A 23,604-nucleotide genomic window follows, 5' to 3' on the forward strand; every position below is an offset into this window, starting at 1 on the left:
ACCTATTTCTAGACACAAGACACGGTTGTTGTCTGGAAGGACAGCAGAGCAAAGAATTCAGCTCTTTCCGCCTTCCCTTCCCCTCCTCCTCCTGAGATTGGCAGCCGACAGTCAAATCTGCCCTCCTAGGAACTGCTGAAGACAGTTAACGCCTCTTGGGACAAGTAAGGTCCCAGCAAGAATGAATCACAAAATTACGTGTGCCCTTCGGATTTTCCTTCTTACATAGGCTAAAAAAATACTTATTTTTTCACCATCACCAAGTGCAGATGCTAGACCACCAGACCGCTTCTCTGCCGCCCCTCGCCCCTGACCCCAGGCCTCTGAGAGCATTTCCAGCACTCGCCACTCGCCACTGCCCAGATGTCCCCATGCCGCAGGAAGAAGCAGAAGAGGGGCCTTCTGAGTCTGAAGGCAGCCGGCCAAGGGACCTGGTGGCTGGCGGCACTCTGCCTAATTTCCCAATCTTTCCTAACTCTGCCCTTCCGGCGATTTTCACATTTTCTCCTCCATTTTACTTTCAGAAAATCTCTGGGGAATGCGGCTTTTGTTCTATCGCTTCACATAATTCCCAGGGCTGGGAATGAAAATGATTTCCTTTCACAATCCCTGGCTGAGTGCCTTTCACATCCCGGCTGTGCTCTGGGGCGATTTATAAACTGTGGGGTCTGGGGCTCTTTCTTCCTCCTCTCTCCCATCATCATTTAGAATAAGACATTGCCCATGGCCAGCTCTGAGGTCAGGGTGTCCTCCGAAGTCAGCCACTGGGGCTTCTGCTCCAAGGCAAAGACTCAGTGGAACCACAGTGATGAGAGCAGGAGAGCCGTTCATTCCCGTTAGAAGAAAACAGAAGGAGGCCCTACAGCCCAACTTCTCATCCACGAGAACAAACAAGACCCAACGTCTCCAAGTATCGGGGTTGGCTTTGAACTGAGACTGTGAAAGCACATTTTCCAAACTTGTCAGGATTGTGTTTCATTTCTAGACCTTTATTCTCAAAGGGACAATGAGGAAGAGATGCAGCTTAAGAAGTCTTGAGCTGAGAAATGAAGTTACTTTTCTTTGCTGCCATTAAACTGAGCAGGGGAAAAATTAACCCGAGGGGTTCGTGTTTCCCTGTCACAACAAAGCACAGAAACCAGACAGCAGCGTGTCTTTAGGAAAGCGATGTACCTTTGAGCTGAAGACCACTGTCCGTCAGCTGCCTCCACGGATTCCTGTTCCTCCACTGGACTCCCTCCGGGTGCCAACTGGTCAGAAGCTGAAACAAGACAGAGGGGTGAGCCGAACAGTCAGGCCTCAGACTGGTCGCGGGTGAGGGGTTCTGTCTGAGCCCAGCCCCAGGGAACAGAGTGGACACCATGGGCTTACTTTGCGACCTCCTGAGCAAGAGAACATCTTCACAGCTGAGGCCACAAAGGTCCATTCAGACCTGTCTGCCTTGTTACATCTTTTGTCTGAGGCTGTGTCATCTTGTTGGTCACTTACCAAATCTTTACTCGTGCCTAACTCACATGACAGCACTGAGCCTCCATACCTGCTGCCCTGTGACTGTCTACGAGGTCTGAGCATCCATACACACAGGGTTCAGACCCAGTGCTGCCATGGTTCATCACTAACCTCTCTGGGCCTCGTTTGTCCTCATCTGAAAAGTGGGGAAATAACGATTATACCCTCCTCCCAGGGTTGCTGTGATAATTAAATTAGATGCCTTCTACAAAGTGAGTACACAATGCCCCACACACAGCACAAACTCAAAGATGCCAATTCTTATTTCTAAGTATGGGAAGGAGCCCATGGGGGAGGCACCGAAAAAGAACCTGGGTCTGTGAGCCACAACGAGGAGGGAGGTAGCGGGACTCGGAAGGAATGGAAACAAGGAGGCTGGGTAGAGAGACATCTCCTGCTCACCCTACACTTTCATTTGGAGAGGTCAGCATCGAAGATTTTAAAGTAATCTATATTCCCATTTCTCTCTCTCTGTTTTTTTTTTTTTACACTAATCATTGTTCCAGAGACGCTCAAGTTCGGAGAGACTCCCATATTTGATTTGAAGCTCCAGAGTTCTAAAAATCAGGAAATGCAGGCGGGGCTTCGTCTCCAGCCTTCTGTCCCCAAACAAATGAATGACTTCCTTTGCCATTAGGGGCTGTTAGCACCTCCCTTCCTCCTGAACCTGGATCAGTGATTACCTCTGTTTTAAGATCCTAAAAGCAATGGGTAATTTTTAGCACAAAACAATCAGATGCAGGCAAGTTCAATTTGCTAATGGACTGGTCATTAATGAACATAATTGATGACACATGTGGAAAAACGTGGGCTACTGGACCTTTCCCCAGTCTCTCCCAGGCTCAGGCCCAGGATGAGGTGAGAATTTGGCGGATCTAGAACCATGTCACTGGGGCAACTCTGGGTGATGATTCATATGGAGTATTTTGCTCGTGCAGAAGTTGGGGCTAAACTGACAAGGTTCATAAGCCCCTCAGATGCGGCATTTGTATAAGGTATGGGTTTAGACAGGAGCTGGCTAAGTGGAGTTGTCATTAACTACAGGTTCATTTGCGCATCATGGCACATCCCACCCCACTCCACACACATGCAAAAGACTGACTCCTGCTCAGCAGTATTTTATGCTCTTTGGAAATAGATTATTCCCATATGGGGTGGGATTTTGGTTTTGTTTTTTTGCTAATTCACTACTAGTCTTTTTCCAAATACCCTTTATCCCTTTCACTTTGAATTACAGAGTTCATTGCAGTATTGTTTTTCTTTGAGATGTAAGCCCTATTATAATTTTAAAAGGAATTGAATTTTTCAAAAATGGAAACATTCAGGATAAATGATAAGGACAGTATGTTTGAACAGTCTGAGTTCAGTTTTGTTTTGGCACCATCACAAACAAAGGAAAAAGGAACTGGTTACAGACGGGAATGTAGGGTTTTTTTCTACTGAGAAAAAGTAGTACTGCCTCCAGTTTGCCCATCAGCATCAGAAAAGGATTCAGCCTCCCCATCTAGTGTCTCCCTGTGCCTCAGCTCCTCCAGATGTAACAGGATACTAGACCATACATCCGTCTCCTACTCAACTCACAGAAATGTTATAAGAACCTATGAGAGAAAATCTCCACAAAGTAGTACTGTGATCACAGAACTTATTTGGTTTGTCTTTGTACCCCAAGTAGGGGTTACCCTAACAAAAATAAAAAACTGAACAAGAAGGAGCTGGAGATGCTTTTAAAAAAAATAAAAATAAAAAGAGGGAATATAGCAAAGAAAACTGTCTCTTTACCTATCGACAGTCAGGCTCTGTTTCTGGTGTGCTCCTGCTTCCAGACGGCACCAAGATTTCTTTGTAACCAGGATGAATATTCTATTTTCTGGTTTAACCTCTCACAAAAAATTCTGGACGTAAACTCAACACTAGGAAATAATATTTCACAAATCTCTCAGTCTCCCCTGTATGCAACACCTTTTCATGTTTTTCTTCCAATTTCTCTTCTCAAAAAATTTTCAACTTAGCTTTTCACTGCTGATTCTGTTCTCGTGCATCCACAGCACAATTTTCTCTCTTCTAACCTGGCCGTGTCTCATTTTCTCACTTGTGTCCTAACTGTGGTCCTCCTCCATATCTACTCCCATTTCACTCCTATGAAACTCTCCCCTTTCTCTCCTTGAGAAAAAATCCCCTGATTAACAGGAAGAGAAAGACGACCAGCTAGGACTGTGTTGGGGAAAGAACTGAGATGGCCTACTGAAAGCTGGACAGGCCAAATTTTGAGTTCATGCTGCCTGACAATTCAAACGAGACTTGGTCAACATGGAACTGCAAGACTCTCTTGGAATTTCTACACATATATATTTGACATTTTACCCCAGTGCAATTCCACAATCCAGATGGTGGAAGAATTTCCTTGTTTACTTGAGATAAATTCTCATTCATCGTCTTTTGCTCCCATGAGACCACTGCCTCACAGCCCCTGAGGACTGCCTATTAGGAGCATCACTTTGCTACAGTTTAATGCTCATTATCGGGCAGAGTTAGGAAATGCAGCATTCTGGCTAATCACGTTTTCTGACTAATTGAGAATTACAATGTACATCTTCCATGGATTACTAATATCTAGACACCAGGAATAATCTAAATACCAAAGCTAAATTGAACTCGGTTAGTCCTTCTTGGAAAATTCAGAGGCAACTTCAGAATGTCAGGGTCATCAGAAATGGATACAAATGTGCAGAAGTACAAGATAATTGGGGTTTCATTCAATACAAAGTAAATGTGGCTTTTGGTGTGTAGCACCATGGGAAATAAGTGTACCATTTCAAGCACATTATTTTTTTTTTTATAAAACTCGAAATGTGTTTTGAAATGTTTTAAATGTTTAAAGGAAAGAAATGCACCACCTGCTAATTTACCAAACGGTATATGTGATAATCCCAATTCTGTAACAAAAAGTACACGTGTACACACATACCCTCACACACAAGTCTGGGAGGATGGGCACCAAAATTTTAACAACAGTCTCTCTGGGTGATGGAATTAACAGGTGCTTTTGTTTTCTTCCTCCTCCTTCGGTTTATCTGCACTTTCTGGTTATAAAAAATAATAATTCCTTCTATAACGTAAATGAATAAACAATCCTTAGTTGAGCAAACTAACACAGCCCAATAAATAATTAAAAGCAGCACAGAAACCCATTTCAATGTAGATTAAGAATGGATTAAATGAAAAGAGTGGTAGCAGAAGAAATCTTCCCGTTTGGAAAACAGCCATCACACATGCTATGTTGTCAAATGCGAACTTGGCCGGGGGGGGGGGGGGGGGAGCAGTGCAGAAGTGATAGCAAGGTGGAGTCTGGGAGAACGCTGTTGTCTTGCGGAATATACATGGGATTTGGGTCATCGCCTGGACGTTACAGGCAGGGCTCTGTGGTCATAAAGGATATGATAGGATTTGGGGTTACAAGAAGGGATTCTTACTTTTGCAATTAAAATAATTCCTTATCTGCATTTCTGCATCTGTTTCTAACCTCCTAGATAGAATCAGATATGGGAAATCACAACTTGGTTTCAGTACTGATCCTCCCCCACTGGGGAGGGGGCTTGGCTGGAGCCTGAAGTCAGACTCTGTCGGGTCTCCCCAGTACCCCGTCCCAGTCCTTCCCAGACAGGGACGGTTGCTGGCCTTTCCGTCCCACCCCACCCGTAACTCCCACCCTGCCCTGCTCTGGCCTTTATTCTGCGGGGTCTCCACATGTGAGAAGCACCTTATCTCCTCCTGCTTGGTTCCATCGGGGTTAATTTTCCAACAAATCGACCTGCTCTGGGGGGAGGGCAGGCTGACCACACCATAGTGTTCATGGGTGTGAACAGAGAAAGGAGCCATGGATGCTAGAAATATTTGTGGAGGGAGACACCATCAGTGAGAGAATTTTATCCTAGTGATGAAAAGGGTTCAATGGAGTCTCCACACTTGGGGGAGGGGTTGCCATTCTAGGATCACCCACCCCCTTGCTTCCTATTTCTGTCCATGGGCAAAAGAGGCCATGCCCTGGAGGAACTACATCTCCAGCTTCCAGAAGCCCCTGCATTCTCCAGGGACCAGAGCAGAGGCCACATCCTTGCCATGCCCATTCCTGCTGTCACCTGCACGTCCTCTAAGAGTCTTTCAAGTCCTCGGTGTGTCTCCAGCCTCACCTGTGCTCGCTGTCAGCCCTGTAACACCCTGCGCTCACCTTGCCTGTGGCTCTCCTTCTGCCTGCTGACCTAAAGCTCCCTGTGTGCAGCAAACCAGTATTATATTTTTAACCCCTGTAGTACCACTTAGAGTTTTGTGCCAAGACTCACATATTTGTTAAGTGAATGAATTGTCAACAATAGGGTCCCTAAGTGATTAAGCAGTCGGCATACCTGACCTGTCTTCAGCACTTTACAGCTTTCGGATGACACACAGTATCTCATATGTTCCTCAAAGCCACCTCCCTCGTAAAGCAGGCACTCTATCACCTGTGCCTTCAGGATGAGAAAAATGAAGCGAAGAGGCTGAGGCTCGCCCCAAGTGACACAGCTGGTGACTGGATATCAGGACCTGGATCCAGGCCCAGGAATTCTGATTAAGGGCCAATGCTCTTTCCACTATGACAACGGTTCCTGAGCCCAGCAGCTCATCCGACTGCCCCGTGGAGGTGGCTGACCAACCAGAGCGGAACAAACCCTTTTCTGGACCTGCTGAGTCACTCTCTGCACAGGCCCCGCCACCTGTACTGTCAACCACAGGTGATTCTGATGCCCTCCCACCCACGGCTCTGATGCCACATCCCGGCCAATGATACCAAAGCTGACAACCAGTGACTTTACCCAAAAGTCGCATGTTCCTCCAGTATTTACCTGCTGATTTGTAAAGAGTTCATTTACACCTCCCAGGATCTTCCTTCTATGGAGCGTTGCTGGGTTAACAGGTCAACTTCTAGAAAGCCTGAGGTTAAAAATGCCTATGCCATTCATCAGCCCCAAGTAGAAGAGACTGGGAAAGTTTGACAGCCATGCTTATGAAGGCCTCAGAAAAGCTGCTGAAAAGCTTTGGAGCCGAGAACGAGGGCCCAGGTTCCGCAGCCGGGCTCCAAACCAGCTGGATCTCAGCTCGTTGGACACATCTGGGAAAGGCACTTGTATCGTCAAGACTCTGTAAAGCCAGGGGCAAGGACCCTGGCAATTAAGTGACCACAAACCCATCCAAGAATTACCCATGGGGGTGGGAAAGTTCTTCCTGTTGGGAAGAGTAAAATACGAAGGGAATCAGCAAGTTCCCCAGCAGGCATGCTGCTTAAACTCAGTCAGGAGAGAGACCCTCAGCACTAAAGTTCTCCAGAACGATTAGGAATTGTTGTAAGAACTCCTCCGAGCTGATTTAACCTGCCGTGAACCCAGCAAGTGGACACCCACGGCCTGTGATTTATGGGGAGGAGTTGCCTCCAGGGAGGAGCCCGGGCTGCCTGCCTTAGCGCCGTACGCGGGTCAGTCTGGAATCCATTATGATAATCGTTGGGGGAATCAGCTTGGAGACAAGTTGAAGCAAGTTGAAATTTGAAAAACACATTAACAGGGGTCTGAAGAGATGCCAGAAGAGCCTGCCAGCAGGGACAGCTGGAAGGCCAATTTTTTAGTCAATACTGAAAGGTGGTTGCTTAAATATCTGAGTCAAACACATGATTTCTCTCCGGCTCAATACTCCCGTTTAATTGCTCTGGGGAGTCTCTCCACTGACACATCTAACACCCAGATACAGAGCGGAGTGAAAGAAAAGCGTGTTATTGAAGTGCAAATGAGGTCCTGGGTGGAGCCTGCAGGCCTGGGTCCGGCTGGAGAGGTTCCTGCCGCCCCGCGGGCGCTGGCTGGGCTTCCCGGCCGACCGGCAGAGAGGGCTGAGGAGGGCGGTCCGTCTCAGCTGCCCTCATAGACGGCTCTGTGGGTCGCGCCTCGCCCCTGCAGCTCCACGGACTGCCCAGGCCCCGGGGGAGTCTTCAGGAGCCAGGGTTCTCCCAGGGAGAGGGAGGCACGGCGCTGGAGCCCAGTCAGAGGGAAATGCGTGCCCCTGCGGAGCAGTCGCAGGCCTGGCAAGCAGGTGACAGCCTGGTGAGGTTGATCGGTGAGGAGAGCCTCGACTGGCGTCCTGACGTTGGGAAACAGGCTGGTCTCTGAGGTATCGAGACCCAACAGCCTTACCTTCGGAGGGAGTCCTGCCAGACTGGTGGTGCCTGGTGGGAACCCTTTCCCAGGATGACGCCCACAGAGGGGCCCAGGACTGGAGGTGAGAGTTGGGGCAGCCCTCACCTACCTCAGAGCTAAGCAGGACGTTATCAGATGTAGCTAGAAACCCAGGAGAACTGGGACCTCAACCAGGATGAAAAGGAAAAGGCAGGCCCTGGGGGCAGGTGACACGAATCCCTCAAGGCAGAATCAGTGATAAGAAGAAGCCTGGTGAACTGGAACTCAGAGCACCTGCAGAAGCCATTAAAAGCACTTCCTGATTCAGCGGGTCTGGGTCTGGGGGGCTCACCTGAGGCCCACGGCCCAGCTGGCTTTGTCCTCATTTCCCCAGGCCTCCAGCTCATGAGACACGGTTTCCCATTCAGCCCCAGCGCGTGAGCTATTCCTTGTTCACAACTCCGCTAATCACACCCAACAATCAGAAACCTGTTCAGGTGGGGCTCAGAGGATCTGACGCAAACATGGCTGGGCCATCCTGCAGCCAAGAAGTCCAAGTGCAGCTGCCTATGCCTGGGGAAACTCTGAAATTGACCTGGTCTCTTCCTGAAGGACGGCTCCCATGGATGTGGGCTGCCGCAGACAGACAGCCTGAGGAGCGTCTTGCTTCCTCCACTTGCTGCTTGTGCGACCGTGTACAAATTATACCACCTTTCTGAACTTCAAGTTTCCTGCCTCTCTTATGGGACTAGGCATGGGACTGGTGTAGCACAGGACTTGCATCAAATACGATCATGTGGGTAAAATGCCCAGGACAACCAATATCAGTTCCCCCCACCCGCCAAACCGAGGTGGCCTCAGGTTCCCCTTCTCTTGCTGTTGGGTTTAGTTTTTGTCCAGGGAAGCAGCAGTTAAAAGAGGTACTACATCAGGGTCCCAGATGAGAAATTTGTCTCTCACCTCTAAGCAAGAGGCCAGCCCTGCCCAGCCCTGTTGGTTTCTCCCATGGAGGCACCCCCTTACGCAGCAGAAGTTTGAAAAATGAATCTCTTCGCCTTCCTGGAGCAGGCGTTCTTAGGGCTCCCCCTCTGAGCTGTTTATGGAGCAGCCATTGAGGAATACCGATGGCAGAGGTCTTCTCCCCTTGGGTGTCCCCATGGAGACCCAGCAGCTCCTAGTTTGTCCCGTACTTCATGCTCACACTTCTTGTGTGTAGATAGGGAAGCGCAAGGCCAGGCTTTCCACGGCTCTGCCCACCTCCCTGACTTCGTCCCCTCCAGTTCCCTTCCCCTCCCATCCCTCTCTAGACACACTGGCCCTCTTACTACCCTGTGAACTTGCCAAGCTTGTGTCTGCCTTAGAGCATGGTGCCGCCCGGAAGCCCGCACCTGGAGAGCCGAGTGGCTCTTACCCTCCAAGAATGCTGCTCCCTCCACGAAACCTTCTTGGCCCTCTTCTCCATTACTCAGTTTTATTTCCTTCTTAACGCTTATCACTACCTGAAATGATCTCATTTATTCTGTTACATGTTGGCTGTCTCCCTCTACTAAAACCCAAGCTGTGTGAAGGCAGGGACCTCATGTGTTTAGTCCGAGGAACATCACAGATCCCACATAATGCCTGGCCTCCACTCTCTGCATTCCTGGAGCATCAAGAAACATTACTGAATGAATGAATCTATGAATGTTACATTCCAAACTGTAATAGCATTAGACAACTGTTCAAGGCGTGAACACTGTCAGGAACATGTTAACTGCAAGCAGGTAGGGAGCAGCGAGGGGAGGAAAACGCCTCTGGGTGATGGCAAGAAGTCTGCTTTGAGCTTCTCATGCTCCAGAATCCAAGATTCTACCTGCCCCCAGATCAGAGCAAGGGAAGTTTTGCTCTGTCTCCTTTCACTGGAATTGAACAGAAGGGTGCTGGTCATTCCCTCAACCTCATGTTCTGGGATCAAACTAGAGGGAAGTGTACAGGCACTGGGGCAGTGCTCAACGCCAAGGGCTCAAGCAACACTCAACCTAAGAGACATCTATTAAAAAAACGATAGCTACCTCTTTGCAAGGATTATTAAGCTGTTCTAACTCTTTACGTGGATTGTCTCATTTGTCTTATGAAATTGTCTCAGTGACCAGGGATGGTTCTTGAAAGATGCCTGGGACGCGACCCTCTGTAACAGACACACACTGCTGCTTTGCCTCAAAAGCTTAACTCCACCGGGATCACCGAACCCTAAATGGGGTTTCCAGAAAGGGAGAAGGAGGCAGTGGCAGCACGAAGCCAGAAAGGAGAGGGGGGCGGGCCTGCTGCTACAGTGGTTCGTTCTGCAAGCCCGTCCCTGGTCCTCCAGCACTCCGCTGGGACCCCACTGTGTCAGTCCTGAGAAGGGCTCCTGAGGGCAGTCGAGGGTAAGCATGAATTGAGAGAAACACTCATTTCCACCGCCTTCAGGGACAACGAGGAAAAGAGGGTCCCTGCGCCGGGCTTTGTGGTGGGGTCCATGCTCTGAGGTGTCTAGGGGAGCACCACGCGGTACCGGGAGGTCTCCAGCACCCCTCCCTCACAGGCAGCGCGCCACCGAGGGCACCGCGTGCAGAGAAACTTCATTTTGTGGGTTCACGGGGGCTAAGAAGTTTTTCTGAGGATCACAGGTTCTTTTGGAGGGGGCAGAGAGGACCCTTTTCATAATGAGGGACTCCCACTTGGGACACTTGCGGCGGGGAGCTGGGCGGGTTGAGGAAACATTTTTTAAAAAGCTTCCTCAAAACACAGAAGCATCCTGCCCCGGGGCCCCAAACTCCACCTGAGCTGCCCCACTCCAGCCCTTTCCCCTCCCCGGGAACCGGGCCTCTGAGGCCGCGGCAGCGCTGGGAGGCTCTCTAACCATCTGGGCTACTCACCGCGGGCTGTTTCACTCTTGGGGAGCAGCTGCCGGCTGTCTGCGGACCTCATGACGGCCAGAGTTCCGCTGTCTCGACGTCCCTGAGCACTCGCTTCCGCAAGAAAAGCACGAGGGGGAGGCCTCCGAGCAGGCGCCCAGGCGGGGCCTTCCTAACTGCCGCGGAAGGCAGCAGCCCCTGGGCGCTCCCCACGCAGGTCACGCACGGAGGACCCGGAAGAGCATTGCCCAGGCCCCGCCCCCAGGGCACACCCGGCTCCCCTCCAGTCAACCGCTCGGCCTTTCAGGCCTCCGCGAGGTACCCAGAGCCCGTGGGCGTGCCCCAGGGATGACCTGAGGGAGGACGCAGCTTGGAAAGAGCACCCCGCGCGCGCGGCAGTCTTTCTGTTTCCCCTCCTCCATCCCGGGCTCTGAGAGGCTGATCCAGCCGCGTGGGGGAATGTCCCGTGGCCCCTGGAGGCTCACGGGTCACATTCTCGGACGCCTTGGACACTGAGGGAGCAGTGTCAGCACGGGGTCTCCCCTGAGGGATCCCGGCCTTCCTATTTCTGCTGGAGCTGCACCCCGGTGCGGATGTGGGGAGGGAAGAGGAGGGGCAGAGACCCCCTTCCCCAGAGCTTGACAGCCAAGACTCAACGTGGGAAATCCTAGGCTGATAGGGAAAAGGTGAGGGAAATATAAGAGAAGCATGAAAAATAAATAAAGAGAGAGAGATGGGGGCTGACATCCGCCCAGAGGAAGGGGTGACTTTCCTCTATTATAAGCCATAACCGGGGGCTACCAACCCCCTACCTACCTGGGTGCCTTTTCCCATTTTGCACCAGACACTGTTTGGGTGCTGTCCCCTCCGCCCTTTTCACATCCTCTCCTGTCCTCTTACTCAGGGTCCACCTTGAGATCTTCAACCAAGACATCCTTACTCATTGCTGTTTTGTTTTGTTTCCAGCTCAGAACTGAAAGTGGGTTAGATTCTACCGACCCAGACCATGTTCTAGAATCCTGTCTCTCAAATTTCCAGCTTGAGAGCCACCCGCGGGGGGGGGGGGGTCTGGGAGGAAGTGGTCTCAGGTTTGAGCTAGGCACACCTAGTTTGTTAACCCTGTACAGCCCTCTGTCCTGTGGGGAGGACCGGCTGGTGAGAAGAACCAGCGATGTCGGTGGGTGAAGCGCCCAGAGCCTAGAAATTCAGAAACTCTAATGAGGGTGGCTCCTGGTTCTTATTAGCCAAAGCTATTTCTACTTTTTAACTTAGATCTTTCTATCTCAAGTGTCTCCAGCAATAAAATGTGGCCCAAACCAGTCACAGCTCACAAGCATGCTAAGGTGAGCTGCTATTGGAACGACAGCACCACCAAAACCATTTAAAAAGCTTTCAAATTTCTATCTCTTCGTTGGTATAGCCCCACTTTTAAAAACAGTAACTATAATTCATTTGTCCCAAAGAGACATCCTTCCTAAATTAGCTACGTAAACGAGGAACCTCTGGATTTAGAGATTTTCCTCTGCAGGCCCCAGGAGCAGCTAAAGATTAGCTTCTGTCAGAATGAATCCATTTCCTTCACCAGTTTGCTTCAGAGGTTCAGGAAGGTTTGCTTTCGGCTACTGGGTCTCCCCTTGAGGTCAGCATTTCCCAGCATTAACTAGGGCGGTTGTTAAGAAACCCTGACCGTGTGGGGGGATGCACTCCTCCATACAGCTGAAGGAGGCCTCTTTGGTGGACTCCAGCCAAATGGTGTTTTAACCTAAACTCATTCTCTTGCCGTCACTGGAGCCAGGTGAGTCACAGATTTTGTCTTTCTTCCCTGTTTTCAAAGCCAACAGACAATGAGGAAGGTGGAAGCTGCCAGTGTGTGAAGAAAGCCTGTCTGGAGCCTCCCTGGAGGCTAAAGAGCCGAGGGAAATCCTCCCCCTGCTGCAGGAGAGGATGAGAGAAAAGCCCCTTCCTTGGACAGGGAAGAACCTTGAAAACAAACGCATGAGGGACCCTTTAGGCTGGTTCCATCAGGCCAACTCAAGAGACATCCTAACATCCAGGATGCAACAGAAGAGTGTTCAGGGCAAACTGGTCGCAGGGATCCTCAGGGGCTGTTACCAAATGGAAGGTTGCAGCGTGGGCGTGGGCAGGGATGGTACCCACGCTGGCCCTCAAACCCAAGGAGCTCACTAAACACAGCTGAAGTTGTTAGTGAGGAAAAAAAACAACAAACATTCAGCACAAATGACGAGGCTTATCTTTTTTGCTTACCCTCAGGATCAAGCCGAGTTTGAGGTCTCCCCATGATCTCATCCTCTGAAGCATTCAAGTTCTGGATCACAAAGTATGTGGTCATTTTCCCTTTCCCTTTCACTTCAATTTCACCCCTCTCAATTATTTCAAAACCTTGATTTTCCAGGGCTTTGCCCAGAGAAAAGAAAAATGCCCCTGATATCCAAAGATCGCAGGTCTGCAACTTGAGAGTCAGCTGCAATGGGAAGGGTGATGCGAGAAGAGGAGTACAGGGAGGGGACCATGCAAAGGGACCGGGCTGCGGGATGACTACGAAACGTGGAGTTGCTTATGTATTTACTGGCTGCTGAGAAATGTTGGAGACAAACCACAGAACGGTGCAGACCAGCAACGTTTCAGATTCATGGCCAGCTGCCTCAGCCAGGGCTCAGCACTCATCAACCTTCCCTTGTCCTTGGCCAGTTTTGTGGAGATTGCAGACCTTCACCATGCTCATCACGTTCCCGCATTTAGCACCTGCCCTCCCCACCCTCACGCTGCTGACCATGCCTCCTACTTCGTGACGTGATCCATCCACAAAATTACAACCCTTAGAGCAGAGACCCTGCACCTTCTCATCCCATTGACCACACCCATCCTTTCCCCCAACCTGAGAGGATGTCTTGTTCAAGGGCATCCCACCCACGCTCCCTTCCGACCTCCTCAACGCTTGGTGCCCTGAACCACCTCTTCCCTTATCTTCAGCTCCCTCTTCACTTGCCACCTCCCCTCAGCCTGCCAGCACGCCAAGGTCTCTTCCATCCTAAATAGAAGTAAAAACCGTCTCACTTGATTATCTTCTGCTTTAATCCCATACAGACACAACTGCTGTTGTAGCATGAAAGCAGCCGTAGATAATATGTAAATAAAGATCCTGGCTGTGTTTCAATAAAACTTTATTTACAAAAACAAGCAACAGCCGAGATACGGCCTGTGACTATAATTTGCCAATCCCTGAACTGCACCATATGCTCCTTGAGAGCAAAAACTATCTTACAGTAGAGGCTCAACAATATTGTCTGCCACAATGTCCTCTGTAAGTGTGGCATGGAAGGAAAAACACAGGCTTCCTCCACTACCCCCATCTGGTGGCTACTAGGCACTCTGTACGTTCTGGAAGAAAAAGGGACAAAGAGAGGCATGAATAAGTGAATGGTTACCTGCAGGCCCTGGGGCTAAGATGCACTTTGTTGGGAAGCCCGTGACTTTCCATCCTACAGACTGTATTCACAGTGTCACCAAACAAGCAGTTCCAAGGCATCTTGTCCCCCATGACACCTGCCAAGACTGGTGCCATAGGGATGCCCACTCTGATCTGCAGAGAGAATCTCACTGAAAAGGGACCATCAGATACTCGTTTTTATTTTTAAATTAAGGTATAATTTACATAAAAGGCATACATAAAATGCAGACCTTAAAGTATTTAGCTCCACGAGTTTGGTAAATATCCCTGTAGCCACCATCCAAAATAAAATACAGAATAGGTCCATCACCTTTGCAAAATTATCTTGTGCCCCTTTCCAGTTAAGGTCCATCCCTCCCTGCAGAGGTCACCACTTTCTTATTTCTTCTCCCAGAGATGAATTTGCCTGTTCTGCAACTTCACATAAATGGAGTCATATAGTATATTCTGTTTTGTATCAGACTTCATTTATCCAAATCAATGTTTTTAAGATTCACCCATACTGTTATATGTATCAGTAGTTCATTCTTTTATTTCTAAATATTAGTCTACTGTAAGAATATATCACAATTTATTATGTCCAGTCTTCTCTTCACAAACATTTAGGTTATTTCCCATTTGGAGCTGTTGTGAACATTCTTTTACAGATCTTTTCATGGACGTACACTTTTCATTTTTCTCAGGAAAATACCTAGAAATAGAATTCCTGGATCACAAGGCAGATGTATACTTGTATTACAAATATTTTTCCCATTCTGTGATTTTTATATATGCATTTTCCTTAATAAGCAGAAATTTTTAATTTCAATGAATGTATTAGTTTGCTAGGGTTAACAAAATACCACAAACTAAGTGGTTTAAACAACAGAAATTTACTTTCTCACAGTTCTGGAGTCTGGAAGTCCAAGATCAAGGGGTCAGCAGGTTTGGTTTCTCCTGAGGTCTCTCTGCTTCGCTTGCAGATGGCAGCCTTCTTGCTGTGTCCTCACAGAGTTTTTCTCTGTGCACACACATTCTTGGTATCTCTTCATGTATCCAAATTTCTCTTCTTATAAGGACACCAGTCAGATTGGATTAGAACCCACCCTAACAGCCTGATTTTGACTTGTTACCTCTTTAAAGGTCCTATCTCCCAATACAGTCACATTCTGAGGTACTGGCGGTTAAAGCATCAGCATATGAATTTCAAAGGGAACACAATTTGTCTTAGAACAATGAAGTTAACCACTGTTTTGCTTTCATAGTTTGTGCTTTTTGAAGCACTAAGAAATCATTGCTTACTTCAAAGTCATGAAGCTATTCTTCATATTTCCTTCAAGAAACTTTATGGTTCTATCATTTAGGTCTGTAATATATATCAAATTAATTTTTATAAATGGAGTGAAGTAGGATTGAGGTTCATTTTTCTTCCCATATGTATATTCAATTGTAACAGAACCCACCTTTTTTTTTTTTTTGCGGTACGCTGGCCTCTCACTGTTGTGGCCTCTCCCGTTGCGGAGCACAGGCTCCGGACACACAGGCTCAGTGGCCATGGCTCATGGGCCCAGCCACTCCGCGGCATGTGGGATCTTCCTGGACCGGGGCACGAACCTGCGTCCCCTGCATCGGCAGGCGGACTCTCAACCACTGCACCACCAGGGAAGCCCAGAACCCACTTCTTAAGAAGAGATTCCTTCTCCACTCAACTGATTTGGTACTTTGGTCAAAAATCAATTGTCCTTAAATAAGTAGTCAATTGCTGGGCACTATATATTGCACCAGTGATCTATTTGTCTGTACTTCTGCCAATTCCACTGTCTTTATTACTGCAGCTTTAAAATAAATCTTGAAATTAGGTAGTGTAAGTCCTCCAATTTTGTTATTTTTCAACATTTGAAACAGTCTATTTTTATTTTCCAATTTGTTTATCCTTAGTATATAGAAATTCAACTAATTTTTGTATACTGCTCTTATATCCTGTGATCTTGGTAAACTTACAAGATCTGGTAGTTTACTGCAGTTCCTATAGGATTTTCTAGGTGCACCACTGTTTGGTTTATGAATAACAATAAATTTACTTTTTCCTTTCCAATACTTATGTCTTATTTTTCTTTTTCTTGCCTTATTGCACTGGGGTGGGGATTTTGGTATATTTGACTAGAAGTGCCCTTCTTTGAATTTATCCAATTTGGGTTTCTTTAGCTCTTGAATATGTGGGTTGATATCCTCCATCAGTGCTGGGAAATTCTCAACCAGTTTAGTGAACTTTTTTTTTTTTTCGGTACGCGGGCCTCTCACTGTTGTGGGATGCTCTATTCCACTTTTTTCACCCTGTTTTCTTCTTTATGTGTCAGTTTGAATCATTTCTATTGCTCTGACTTCAAAATTCCTGATCCTTTCCTCTACTGTGTCTAGCCGCTTTTAACCCCATACATTGAATTCTTCTGATTTCTGACATCTTGGTTTTCACTTCCATGGGATGGATAGATAAGTAGTGTATATGTATATCTCATCAGTTCAAATGTGTTGTTCCCCTTTTCCAGCAGATTCTTTAAAATATTTATCAAAGTTATTTTAAAGACTGTCTGATAATTCCAACATCTGGCCATCTCTGGATCTGCTTCTATTGACTATTTTTCTCTTGGCTACACACCACACCACCATTTTCTCGTTTCTTCTTACAGCTCATATTTTTAACAATTTAATTGTATAAAAGTACAGTGGAGACTGAAATAGGTAATATTTACCCCTCAGAAAAGTTTATACCCCTTATTCTGGCAGACTGCTAAACTGGAAACTGAGTGAATTGAATCTGTATTTTAGTTAAGTCAGGGCTTTTTCCAGAGATACTGTTAGATTCCATTCAGCACTTTTTTCTTTTTAACATTTTTATTGGAGTATAATTGCTTTACAATGTCGTGTTAGTTTTTGCTGTATAACAAAGTGCATCATCTCTATGTATACATATATCCCCATATCTCCTCCCTCTTGCACCTCCCTCCCACCCTCCCTATCCCACCTCTCTAGATGGTCACAGAGCACCAAGCTGATCTCCCTGTGCTATGCAGCTGCTTCCCACTAGCTATCTATTTTACATTTGGTAGTGTATATATGTCAATGCTACTCTCTCACTTCGTCCCAGCTTACCCTTCCCCCTCCCTGTATCCTCAAGTCCATTCTCTACGTCTGTGTCTTTATTCCTGTCCTGCCCCTAGGTTCATCAGAACCATCTTTTCTTAGATTCCATATATATGTGTTAGCATATGGTATTTGTTTTTCTCTTTCTGACTTACTTCACTGTGTATGGCAGACTCTAGGTCCATCCACCTCATTACAAATAACTCAATTTCATTTCTTTTTATGGCTGAGTAATATTCCATTGTATATATGTGCCACATCTTCTTTATCCATTCATCTGTCGATGGACATGTAAGTTGCTTCCATGTCCTGGCTATGCAGCACTGGTTTTAAATATTATGAAGGCTGGATCAGGACTTTCTCTCCAGCAGGACATAGGATCTGAGCACCACCAAGGTTCTGAGGACCTCCTTATGCTAACCCCAGCCAAGCTTCCAGCTTTGTGAATTGTGGGAGATCTCTTTCTGCTTTACAGCCCAACAGTGAGATTTTGGGCTGTCTCCTTGTTCTTCACTCCCACCTGGACTCTCTGCACCTTGGGAGATTTTTCTCTACCATTCTTCTCTGCCCCCAGACTTCAAAGGGTCATTGTAGTGCAGTAGGTGAAGGTCAAGAGCACCTCAGAGCAACTTGTCTTAGTTCTCCGACTCTAACATTACCCTTCCATGGACCACGGCCTTGCATTTGGGAAAGGCCCACACTCCTCTGGAACTGGTGATCTCTCTCAGGTCTCCTCCCCTATCCCTAGCCTTTGACCAAATGAACCTATGCATTTGGTGAAGACCTGTGGGGAAAAAGTTGGTAAATGGGTACCGACTCTGTGGCTAGAACTTAACAAAGACGGGCTCTTTGGGATTCTAACCTGTTATCCCAGCTCCAAGGTGGCCATTACAAGTTCACTAAACTTTTGCCGCAGAGCGGCTGGGCCCGTGAGCCATGGCTGCTGAGCCTGCACGTCCGGAGCCTGTGCTCCGCAACGGGAGAGGCCACAACAGTGAGAGGCCCGCGTACCGAAAAAAAAAAAAAAAGTTCACTAAACTTTAGACTGGTTTCTTCTTACCCTCACCTCTGGTAGATTACTTCTCCTGGGGCTCTACAAGGGATGAATGTAGTCAGTCATGGGTGTCCTCCTCAAAAGAGTTTGCCACTTTCTGGAATTTGGTTCATTTATATTTCTTTGCTATGTGATTTTTTAATTTTTTTAACTACTGGCATGGAAACAGAATTCTCTTGCAGCTTTCAATATCCCAGTCAGACTTACTTGTCTTTTCATCTTTTCATGCTAGATTTTCTTTTCCCTAAAATAAGATTATAAATTTCTCTAGGAAAAAGAATCTGCCATACATTTCTCTGAATCCTTCAAAGCACCTAGCACTCATGCATAGTGTGACCTCAGCAAATGTGTATTAAAGGCTTTATGAATGAAAGAATAAAAGATCTCAATGAATATTAATTTTAAAACTGTAGAAGTAGCAGCACAATTCTCTTAAGAGAGAGAATGTTTCCAGCCCTCTCCCCCACTTCCTTAAATAAACCCACATGATATACATTTTCTGGTGGATATTTAATGATGCTTTTAACTATGTCCCTATTCTTATCTTAGAATTGATAACATCTTTTCCTGTGTTTTTCTTGGTAAATCCACGATGCAAGTTTCCAGGAATTCATTGTTTAATTTCATTCTTTTTGGTGTAGCACTATTATTATCTCTGTTGCCACGCCTCCTCCACAAACAGACACACATGCTATCTATTTACACAACAGTATATTTTCAATTATTCTTCAACAGCTTACATTAGAATTCTTTAACCAAAACACTTATCTCGTATCTGACCTTCTTATCTCTTCTTATCTCATTACCCCCCATCTTGATCTTTTAATTTACATTTAATTTACATTTAATTTATTACATTTATTACATTGGGGGTTTTATACAGCAGCTGTATCTGTGTGTTTGCAATGGGCCGGTATCATGGACATGATACATGACCAGCTTTTACTCTGAAGACTGCCATGGACACCATAACCAGGACCTGCAGCATTTCTCAGCTTCTAAATCATGATGGCGAGCTGTGGTGCATTTTCAGAATCTCCTACCTAGGGATTATCATTTGGGAAAATCCTATTCCATCTTATAATTGGCTTTATTTATTTTTAGTTGGCTGTTTATTTTGCAGATCTGACTGACAGGAGTGGGAAAGGGATCTAGATTTTAAAAGACTGAGACACTGCTCTACGCCACCGCGAGGCAGTTAGGATCAGCCGAGCAGACAGAAGACATTTACTTTTCATCACCAAACATGTCCAACTTTTACACTGTGAACAAACTTCCGTACGTGGAAGAGTAGCTTCCTGTATTCCTGTGAGAAAGGCGAGCAGATGTGTCGCTCGTGGCCACATGCTGAAGGGAAAGCTATTCTGAATATCTTATGGCACCCCGGTGTCTGGACGGCTGGCTGGAGACAGTTGCACACCTCAGCCTGAGTTCCAAGCCTGTCAGACGGCATGCTGGATATACAACTTCCCTAAGCGAAGAAAAGTGGGCTGTTTAGTAAACCTGAACCACTTGTTGAAAGTCTCGAACAAAAAGGCAGGAATTAGAAGTGAGCTGGCTCCCTATGGATCGAGTGCTACAAAGTCAGTGAGGAGACGCGCTCAGCGCTGTCCTAGGTCATGGACAAAGGAAGCCAGTGTGAATCGCATCATAATCCCGAGCTCCACAGCCTCTTCTCAAATTTGAGAGAATAACATCCTGACTAATATCTCTATTACTTAGTAACATATGCAAGAGAAGAGACGAGTTGGGAGAAATGACCCATTTTAATTACTGTCACATACCCAGTAACCATCCGAGCAGACTAATAAACAGAATTCCCCTTTTTTTGTGCGAGGTGGCTGGTATTAAGCAAAGAACTCAGCTGCTCTCTGCCTGGATGGGTTCTCCAGTAACAGGATTCATCACTTCTTTTGCAGAAATTCTCATCCCCAAGGCAAAGTCAGCTATTCTTTGAGCGTGGCTTCCAATAGGCACTGGTACACCCCCTACCACCATATAAGCATCAGGTTGTTTCCACCTGTAAGGAGCAGCGGTAAGGGGGGATTCAGAGGGTTTTCTTAATGCACTAAATATAACACTAAATATTTTTTTCATTTTCCATGTATTGATAGAAGGATCATATTAAAGCTGGTGATTATTTTCTAGGGGCATAAGGGGAAAGGTGAGAAGAAAAATGACTCAGGAAACAGCCATGAGGGAGCCCAAAGGGCTTTCTGCTTTTGGTGGAGACAAGTCCCAGAGAAGACAAAGCTCCTGGGGTCATTGTATGATGCTGTGTATTAGATCCACATTATTTAGGTTAGACTTGCTGCTGAAATGAAGGAGTACTATTCTCTGGGAAAACAGTATGCCCCTCAAAGGCAATCTTAGCATTGTGTAGTATAAGAGGATTTTTTCAAAATTAAAATCCTAAAATACCTCTACTTCCTTTTTAGTTCTTCCTCCCACCCCCACTCTCATCCACACCAAACCCCAGACCAGTGAGGGGAGAGGAAAATGAGGACCCACCGCCAGGTACGTGACCTGCCTAGGCACACAGGGACACGCACCCCAGAGCACCACACGCTTACTCTGTAGACATCGTGGACACTGGTTAACCTGTCGAACTTGGAGTACATTAAATTCAGCATTATTCACCATCTGGATTGGTTCACAGGCAGCACAGATGTTCGTAAATGTCACTACGTCGCTGAAGAGAATTGTGCAGGTTTTAAATTCTCCTGCAACATAAACCAGGTGTCAGTGATAGCCAAGGATGGAGAACACCAGTTCTACTAATTCTGTATTCAAGTGCCCTTTGGGAACCAAATCTGACTGTGCCTTGGAGTAAAGGAGCCAGAATGCCCATCACCATTCACCATCCACCCACCAGACATTTATTGTCTCTTATGATCTGGTCATCATGCTGGAGAATCTTATACTGTGAAGCAGACGGGGTCCCTGCCCATAAGGAGCTCCTAGTCTAGTGAGGAGACAGAACGCAAACAAACACTCAATAAGACATGCAGAGTGGGCTTCCCTGGTGGCTCAGTGGTTGAGAGTCCGCCTGCCGATGCAGGGGACACGGGTTCGTGCCCTGGTCCGGGAGGATCCCACATGCCGCGGAGCTGCTGGGCCCGTGAGCCATGGCTGCTGAGCCTGCGCGTCTGGAGCCTGTGCTCTGCAACAGGAGAGGCCACAACAGTGAGAGGCCCGCGTACCACAAAAAAAAAAAGAGACATGCAGAGTGCTGGGGGATGACAGGATGGATTGGGTGGGTACGGGCTTACAGAGAAGACCTTGGCAGGTGGGCCAAGGCAGAGCCTGAACTATGGGAGACCCAAAGGGAAGGGAAAGTTACTCGAAGGGGAGATTACTACCAGAGGTATACCTGCCCAGCCTCAGAAGGCACCACTTCGCCATGTACCCTCTTGTTCTAGGGATAACACCCTGCAGTATTGACCTTCATGGTGCCTTACCTTGGCACTTGCTGTGCCATTCTCCTGAAATGCCTTTCCCTCATTTTTCTTGCTGAAATTCAGCCTCAAGGCCCAACTCAAGTGCCACACTTTTTGTATCAGCCTTCACACGCACACCCATCCCTGTCTTTCTCTTCTGACATTTATATATTATTAATTTCCATATTATCTATGTTTCCACAGTAACTTATGTGGTGGAAAACGTACGAATTTTGGAGTTAAATGGACTTCTGACTGGTTTCCAGCTCTTTTACTCATAAACTGGAGTGAATTTTCTTAGCTGTTATGGCTAATAACACCTCCTTCACAGAAATGTTCAGAAAATTAAGTGAGAAAGCATACATATAATGTCTAACAGAGGTGCTGGCACAATAATTTCTCCTTAATGCACATAAATTTCCTTTTTGTCGGCCACCCCACCCCCATAAACGTATTCTGTATGTATCTGTCAAACCCACAAGACCAAGAGCTTCTTTGGGTCCCCAGGACCCAGGACAGCACCCTGGCAAGTTCCCGTGCTTGTCTGGTGAATGAACACTCGCCGGTGACAAATGGAAAGTGAGTTTGGAGTAAACACGGCATTCGTCCTCCAGAAACGCCTTGTTCTCCCAGAATGGTCCTTAGAGGCACCTCATGATTTATTTAGTGTGTGAGTGTATCATTTTCAGTTGTAGTGAAGGATGCCCATCAATGGTCACTGCATTGTTTTTATTATTCTCAATGTAGAGAAAAGAAAACTAGGCTATGCAGCTTAAGTAATTAGACCAAGACCATGTTGCTTTGCCAGAATCCAAACCCAGATCTGTCTGGTTTCAGAGCCAGCGCCCCTAACCACCAAGACGCACCGTTAAGGGAAGGGCACTCCTCACCTGAGGCGACCTTTATGCCTTCCTTCAGCTGGTTGGCCACGTGCTCAGGCAGCACGGCGTACAGCAAGGTCTCCGTTTTCTTCTCTTCGATGGCCGAGTGCTTGGAGAGGACCTGCAGCTCCTCCTTCTTCCTCTCCAGCTGGCTGGACAGCTCAATCTCCTCCAGGCGCCACTGGTTCAGGAGGACAAGGTCCCTGGTGGTATCATGGGGGTGATGTCGGAAAGGTGCATCTGGCGCTCCTCCAGTTCATGCAGGCTGCGGAGCTTAGGGGAGCACACGTATATTATGCACCACATGGACTCCATCCAGATCATCTGGCCTTCCCCCAACGGAGAGAAACGGGACAATGCAGCATGTCACCTGCAGGCAATGACGCAGCGCACCAGACCACTCAGAACACATCCTTCTCTCCACGGCACAGTTCAACTCCTTCCCTTTTAGCCGAATATCATGAGAGTTATCTGTACTTCCTGTCTCCACGCACTCCTCTCCCCATCTCTCCACAATGGCTCTCTCACACTGTTTTTTTGACCTTAAGCTGACTCCCGTCCACGGCCTCCAAGTGACCTCCCCCAGCACAAGTCTGTAGTCCTTTCCTCACTCAGCCCTTCTGCTCTTTGAGGGTGTTAAGCAAACCCTCCTTCCTGGAATCTCACTTCCTAGGACTTTCCTGACGCTGCTTTCACTCAGATCTCCCCCACCTCTTTTGATTTCTCCTTCAAGACTTTCACTCATTCTTTAGATGCTGGTGTTCTCTTTTCGCTTTCCCCAACTACATCCTCCACCGGGCTGACAGAGAATCTGAATTTACAGAGAAACCTTGCTTCTTGGACTCAGGATGCCTATTATTTTTAACAATAGATGTTTATTATCTTATTATGAAAGCAGTAGACATTCACCGCAGAAAATGAAAAAAGTGGGGGACTTCCCTGGTGACGCAGTGCTTAAGAACCCACCTGCCAATGCAGGGGACAGGGGTTCGATCCCTGGTCCGGGAAAATCCCACATGCCGTGGAGCAACTAAGCCCGTGCGCCACAACTACTGAGCCTG

General features: G+C 47.3%; 1 protein-coding gene across 1 annotated transcript in view; it reads right to left on the reverse strand.

The window, feature by feature from the left end:
• Positions 1–10,458: 10,458 nt before the first annotated feature.
• LOC149746867 (putative guanylate cyclase soluble subunit beta-2) overlaps positions 10,459–23,604 on the reverse strand; it is a 36,013-nt gene continuing 22,867 nt past the window's right edge. The window contains 9 exon segments of the mRNA XM_089899611.1: positions 10,459–10,693; positions 12,845–12,994; positions 13,553–13,554; positions 14,026–14,180; positions 20,098–20,242; positions 20,788–20,855; positions 20,857–20,945; positions 22,553–22,765; positions 22,768–22,872. Coding sequence (XP_089755737.1) covers positions 10,593–10,693; positions 12,845–12,994; positions 13,553–13,554; positions 14,026–14,180; positions 20,098–20,242; positions 20,788–20,855; positions 20,857–20,945; positions 22,553–22,765; positions 22,768–22,872 — 1,028 coding nt within the window. The 3' untranslated portion in view covers positions 10,459–10,592.

Source organism: Delphinapterus leucas, chromosome 18, assembly GCF_059928025.1.
Source record: "Delphinapterus leucas isolate spDelLeu-1000000601 "Yukka" chromosome 18, BTC_Dleu_Yukka2, whole genome shotgun sequence".
Taxonomy (NCBI): domain Eukaryota; kingdom Metazoa; phylum Chordata; class Mammalia; order Artiodactyla; family Monodontidae; genus Delphinapterus; species Delphinapterus leucas.